Source organism: Lampris incognitus, chromosome 1, assembly GCF_029633865.1.
Source record: "Lampris incognitus isolate fLamInc1 chromosome 1, fLamInc1.hap2, whole genome shotgun sequence".
Lineage (NCBI taxonomy): Eukaryota > Metazoa > Chordata > Actinopteri > Lampriformes > Lampridae > Lampris > Lampris incognitus.
This window is the reverse complement of record NC_079211.1, coordinates 31,303,072-31,309,840: the sequence shown is the minus strand read 5'-3', so window position 1 is coordinate 31,309,840 and position 6,769 is coordinate 31,303,072. Positions and strand designations below refer to the sequence as shown.

The window sequence follows — 6,769 nt, the reverse complement described above, 5'->3', positions numbered from 1 at the left end:
TGCGATGGCCTTTCACCAAAAACCATAGTTTGAGTATCCCATGACTACAGCCAGCCTTAATGTTATTAGAAAGAACTAAGTTGTGATGTCATTCTCTACTCCGTGGCTACAGCTGTGAAGCCTCAAATCCACCCAAATCCTCTGACGTGGTAGAAGCTACTCTTTTCAGACATGAAAAAGTGTGGTAAGATCATAACACTGATTGTATCATGGGACATTTTTAGTTCCCAGGGACACATATCCAACTTTATTTAGTCCAATGGGGTTGGCAAATACATCAAAGGGCCACAGGATTGGTCAGGATGCCAATAACATGCTTCCCAGGTTGCGCCTCCCACATGAGGTGACCAAAGGCTTAGTGTGAGCCTTATTAGCATTGTTGCTGGTCCTTGCAAGATGCCAGTAGTGATTTGCACACAAACAAATGCATGGACATAGACATTCTTCTGTGAGTATTCCTTGAATCTGTCTTTTCTGTGACTGTTTTTGCACGGTTTGCATCATCTACATGTAAAGTATGTGATGTAGGGAGAGCCAGTGCTGCCCACCTGAGAGTTGAAGCAAGCCTGCTAGTATATATTGGGTGTGAAATGCATAGCTTTGCTAATTTCTATCACTGTTTGTGCCATGACTTCTTATTGTATCTCTGCATTTGGACTGGTTCTTTGTCATGAAGCAAGAGTTTTTAGAATAACAAGTAATCGATTCAAGAGACTCCGACAAGCCTTCTGTTTACCTTGACGGGTTTTACACATGGCCAGTGTTCCTGCTGAACAGGGAAACTGTGATAGTGCATTGATTGAACATTTTGCATTTATCGACTGGTCTCGATTTTTTATCTCTCATTTTCTCATTTGTCATATTTTTTTTCTTTTATCTTCCCGATGGTACTGACATCAGTGGAGAAGTACACAAGTTATGGAATTAAAGTAATGACATTTTCACTATGTTCTCATTATGTTTGTATCGCTGCCAAAAAAAGTTTTATTAGTTTATCAAAATTAGATGAAAAATTGCTTTCAGGGCTAAAATGAGATTTCTGTGTTTTACCTGTCATCGAGTTTTATTAATAACCTCCATCTGTTTATGTGATGGGAAGAAACAGTACGAAAATGTTCACATTTGTATTACTTTGTACATGAGCGCCGTAAACTCATCATAATTTCATCTGAAAAAAGTTGTAGTGGCAGTGTAATAAATAGACTGTTCTCCCGTGTATTTAATAATGAAATTAGTGTATTTGTTGCTCACCAATAGTTTCCTCAGTGCAAACGCTTTTGGATGCCTGATCAAAATCTTTTTCCTAAAACGGGGAATATCACCTTACCCTCACTTATGTATCCATATAGTCAACATGCAGGAGATGACCAGTCTGTTTTCCCCCAGTCATAACAGAAATGGGGTCAGCTTGTCCACAGTGCTGTATAAGGGGCTGTTCTTAAGTGAATCAGTCAGGACTTGAGCAGATTACAGACCTGAGCAGACCCAGCGCAGAGGATCCTTCTTGTTTGTTTTTAACACTCAGTCCACCTGTCACCTCAGACATACCTGCTGTGTGTGTATTTCTAGACACCAGAGGTCTACTTAAAGTTCCCTGGATGTTGCTAGTACTGTGATCAGAGTGTGCATGATGTTCACAACCGGTTGTCAACACCTCCATACTGTGAATTGTTGTAGTTGAAAGAGCTGTGATCTGTCTTAAGTAAGTGTATGCTAATTTCACAGGATGTAACATGGAAAATGTGCATAGTTCCTCATAAAGAATGGGCAATTGTACACACTTGCCTGTCTGTGTCAGTGTAGCATGTGCATGCACATACTACAAGAGTTTCAGAAAAGACATAATTACGGGGGCGCCTGGGTGGTGTAGCGGTCTGTTCGGTTGCCTACCAACATGGGGATCACTGGTTCAAATCCTCGTGTTACCTCCAGCTTGGTCGGGCATCCCTACAGACATGACTGGCTGTGTCTGTGGGTGGGAAGCCGGATGTGGGTATGTGTCCTGGTCGCTGCACTAGTGCCTCCTCTGGTCTGTCGGGGTACCTATTTTGGGGGGGATAGTGTAATCCTCGCACGCACTATGTCCCCCTGGTGAAACTCCTCACTGTCAGGTGAAAAAAAGCGGCTGGTGACTCCACGCGTATTGGAGGAGGCATGTGGTAGCACTGCAGCCCTCCCCGGATCGGCAAAGGGGGTGGAGCAGCGACTGCGGATGGCTCGGAAGAGTGGGGTAATTGGCCAAGTACAGTTGGGGAGAAAAAGAGGGAACCCCCCCCCCCAAAAAAGAGAAGGACATAATTATATCTGTGTTAAAAATGTAAGTGTCCTTTATTTCTGCTGACACAGCTGTAGTCATATTTGCTTAATTTTGACTGAATGTCAATGCTTAGAGGAAGTAAGTTAATTTTGGATTCTAAATGGGTGAAGTCTGAGACTTGGCAAGCAGAGAAATACCTAGAGTGACCATCTGTAGACATGTCCTAAGCCTGAGGAAGACAGACACACATTTTTTTGTTGGAACTGGCCATGACCCCCAGTGACATAGCAGATTGGCCTTCTGTGTGTGTGTGTGTGTGTGTGTGTGTGTGTGTGTGTGTGTGTGTGTGTGTGTGTGTGTGTGTGTGTGTGTGTGTGTGTGTGTGTGTGTGCGTGCGTAGATCATACTTATGTCTGCCATCTATTTCAAGGTACAAGCGCCAGAGAAAATGGTGGCCACTGTGCTCACCTTGTTCACCTCGGCTAAACATGTTCAACCTGATGAGCAACTGCTGCAGCTGGGTCTCCAAGTTACAGGAGCCAATCCGGTAGGGATGAGAAGATTTCTTTGACAATGACTGGTTGTTAGTGGTGTTGATAGTCTGGCAGTGTTTGATTACCGAAGAGTATGAATTAAAGACAATAATGCATTATGATTTTTTTTTGCGCAGGAAAGTGACAGTTCTGGTCATTGGTCTTGATAGGGCAGGAAAAACATCCTCTATCAGGGTGATGTTAAGAGGTAATTCAGTATTGATTTTTGATAGTCAAAAGACTTTTAGATGTTGGTGTAACACAAGTGGCAGGAGCAGAAAGTATTTCTTTGTCTTTATATCAGCGTGTTAGATATTTTATCTGTCTTCTCTAGATCCCCCAGGTATAGATGTGGGTCCCACTCATGGCTGTGTACGCAGCGAGCTAAGAGTAGAGAACTACTTGGTCACCCTGTTGGACATAGGCGGGGCACCAGAGTGCCGTGGGGCCTGGAGGGACCACTACAGTGAGGTCCATGGGATCATCTTTGTGGTAGACTCCAGTGACAGGCAAAGGATAAAGGAGGTCAAGGAGCTACTGGCAGATGTCCTAAAGCAGCCAAGAGTGGCAGGAAAACCCATATTGGTGTAAGTCAGGTCAACTTCATGATGGAATGAACGGTGATGTTATTTAAACTCTACACAGCACTCTCTGGTGGCCAGAAATGGAAAATATAAAACATAGAAATATATAAAAATGAAGGGTAATTTCCTGCAGATTCCTTTTGCAACTACAAGTGTGCAGCACTATACTTTCATTCTTCCCTTTTATTTTTTAGGTTGGCAAATAAACAGGACAAAATGAATGCTCTGCTTGGAAGTGAGCTGATTGAAATTCTGTCCCTTGAAAAGCTGGTCAACCAGAGCCGTTCCCTATGCCACATTGTAAGTGTTGCCCTATAACTTCACTAAAACTGTTGTGTGTCTGTACCGACAGATGTACAGAGAGATGTAGGCTCTGCACTGTAGGCACTGCAGATTACTATCTACACCTGCTCCAAAAGTAACGAGCTCTAGGCCCAGACTTTTCTCAGGCCTCCCGACCTCCATCAGAGTTACAGACCTGCTTCCTTCCTTCAAAAAAGGCCTAAAATCTTTTCTCTTCCAGGCCTATGTTAAACCTTAAATGGTCTCTAAGCAAGACTCTCAAACTTACTAGTGAAACTGTGCAGCTAATGTGAATCACTTACAAATATTATTTATGCCTGATGCTACTATTGTGCCTTCACTTACTTAGACACCAGTGCTACTGTTGTGCCCATATACTTTCTTCATTTGACATATGCATTTGTGGTGATGATGTGTCTTATTTTACTGATAAGTGTTATCGTCCATCCACTTTGTAACCTGACTCTCACTCCCTCTTGATGATCTGGGGCATGCTAACACTATATTGCACTTTTTATAACATACATTCATGGCTATAATATGATTACAATGTGATGCGTTCTGTGATGCTGGTCGATAACATTTGAATCTATCTGCTAATTGCTGACTCTCTTGTAAGTTATTTTTGGGGGGTGATAAATGAGTAAATGTCAACGTAAATGTACTGAATCATGCAGTGGAAGGCAGACAATTTGATGAGTACATTAACCAACTGACCTGACTGCTGCAGAATATATAAAACAAACAAAAACGTAGATACACAGGTGAGACAAGCAGGAAGACAGATAAATGTATGTATCTTGTGCTAATGAGGTTACACCCCTGCCCCAACAACCCCAACCTTCCTCCAGGAGCCTTGCTCAGCCTTAATGGATCTGCGACGCTGGTCAGAGAGGAAAACTCTCCGGGGCCTCCGATGGTTGTTGCGTGCAGTGTGTCTGGATTACGCGGAGCTCTGTGCCCGTGTGGCCCAGGACAGCAGAAGACCTCTGGCACCAGAAGAGAACGAAAAGCGTCGAAAAGCAGAGAAAGGACGTAGAAAAACAAAAGAGGAGCGGTGAGAGCAACCTTTCATTTTCAGGTAGTCCTTAATTTTCTTCTTTGGCAGTCTAAAATATTCCATTTTGACAGCTATTTTTTTTCCATATTATTATTTCCACTCAGAATAAGGTCCAGCAAGTCTGAGCTTTGCCAGGTTCACCGGGCACATGAGAAAGAGCAGAAGAGCAAGGGTGGAAGCAAGCTTCAACCTATTCGAAACATCCTGCAAAAGGTTAAGAAAGTCCATCTCTCACTAATCAGTCATATATATTTCAGTCGGAACAATTCCGATGATAAAACACAAAGAAAATGCACAAAATGACGTTGTAATGCCCAGACACATTGAACGCTCGCTGACTGGTTCTTTCCTCACAGGAGAACACACTGAAAAAGAGGCTGCAGAGAAAGAAGAAGAAGCAGGTTAAGAGCAAGGGAAAGGAAAGAGAAGAAGAAGAACACAAACAGGAGGATGAGGGTGAAACCAATGAGGGAGACCAAGAGCAATCTGGACAGAAAGAGAAACCAAGCAGTGCCCTGATCCCCCCTAAAAGAGGCAAGTTGAAACGAAAGGCAAAAGTGAAAGAGGAGACATTGGATGTTCCAGATTCACCCGACAACAAAGAAACAACACCGAAAGGTAGTAAAGAGCAGCTTTTGCTTGGAAAACTATAAATACCTCATGAGCAGTACGTTAATAATGTCTGGTCGAAGCAATAACTGAAATATTTATTTCATCCCTTGCTTAGCTAAAGGGGAAAAGAGGAAAAAGAAGAAAGTGGTGAAAGTTAAAAGGAAAAACAAGATCAATACAGAGGAGGTGCCCGGGGGTTACACCCAACCTGTGGACCTGTCTGCTACCTTCGGTGAGCCCAGAACACTTCTCAGTGCCCCCACCCAAATACAGCAGCACTTTGGACCTTGTGATGAAATCCCAGTTTTAAAAGATGACCCTGTCTCCTGAATAGATCTTTACCGAAAGGCGATTTTGGCTCTGAAGCAACGACAGGAACAGGGCCAGTGAAAGAGAGTATTTCACTGCGAGTGAGTCCTGGGATCGGCGTGCCAGCGACGACTGACACAGTGGCAGTCCATCAGTTTTGTGCACTTGCATACCCACCTCTTTAGAGCCACTCTGCTGGACAACAGCAGTGAGGCATGGACAGAATCTGCCTTTGTTCTCTCCCGGTATCATTTCCGATTCACTGTCACCTCGCACCTGGTCCCTGAACCAATGGAGTATTCCAGCGTGTAGTGAAGGGCCATTTTGAACGAGCCAGTGACATGTGTCCCTAGGAATGTATACGCCATTTTTGATCAATAACTTGATATTCATTTATATTCTGACAAAATATTATTCTGCTATCCTTGCATTAGAGATGTCAAAAATTACAAAGACCAAAAAAAAAAAGAAAAAGAAAGAAAAAGAAAAACGTTTTTAAACATTAACTTGTGTACTTGGCCAAACATAGAAGAGTTTTTTTTTTCTTTAATTTATTATGGATGTTATTTGGGTGGAAAGAGAAACATGAATTCTGAGGTGTGTAAAATTTTTGTATAAATAAGTGAAAAACAATGCATGGAAAAAGTAACGGGCATCATTAAAAGTGATAAAATTTATGGAAATTTCCAATAAATATTCCTTTGTCACTACTGATATTTTGTCACATGTTATCTCCTCATTTATTATAATAATTATTATTGCTAGATAATAATTTCATGAAAACCTTGTACTATAATAACTTTTTGCTGTCAGAGTTCTCATCTATTGCCATTACCAGCATTTTTATTGGAAACACATTTTTGTGTACTTGAATGCTTGTTTGAGTTCTAACAGAAAAATGAGCTTTTTTCCTGTTCAGCTCTATTCAGTTCTTTGACAGTTTTCAAATGGTAAACCTAGTCATCAGAGGAATCCTAGGAAGTCCACCCTTCCTGCTTTTTCTCTTCTTTGCTCGCCAGCTTTCACAAAATACTACTATACCACTCCCCAAGAAAATGATCATCCGTCTTCCTCGCAGATGCTTACATCCCCCCGCAAGCCAACGTCCGAG

General features: G+C 42.3%; 1 protein-coding gene across 1 annotated transcript; it reads left to right on the top strand.

Annotated features, from left to right (window-relative positions):
- Window positions 1-428: 428 nt before the first annotated feature.
- Window positions 429-6,107, top strand: arl13a (ADP-ribosylation factor-like 13A). The gene is made up of 10 exons (XM_056294632.1): window positions 429-448; window positions 2,688-2,804; window positions 2,928-2,998; window positions 3,125-3,377; window positions 3,569-3,674; window positions 4,529-4,734; window positions 4,842-4,950; window positions 5,094-5,355; window positions 5,465-5,581; window positions 5,684-6,107. Exons 1-10 carry the CDS (start codon window positions 429-431, stop codon window positions 5,737-5,739), a joined length of 1,317 nt encoding a protein of 438 aa, XP_056150607.1. The 3' UTR covers window positions 5,740-6,107.
- Window positions 6,108-6,769: the final 662 nt, after the last annotated feature.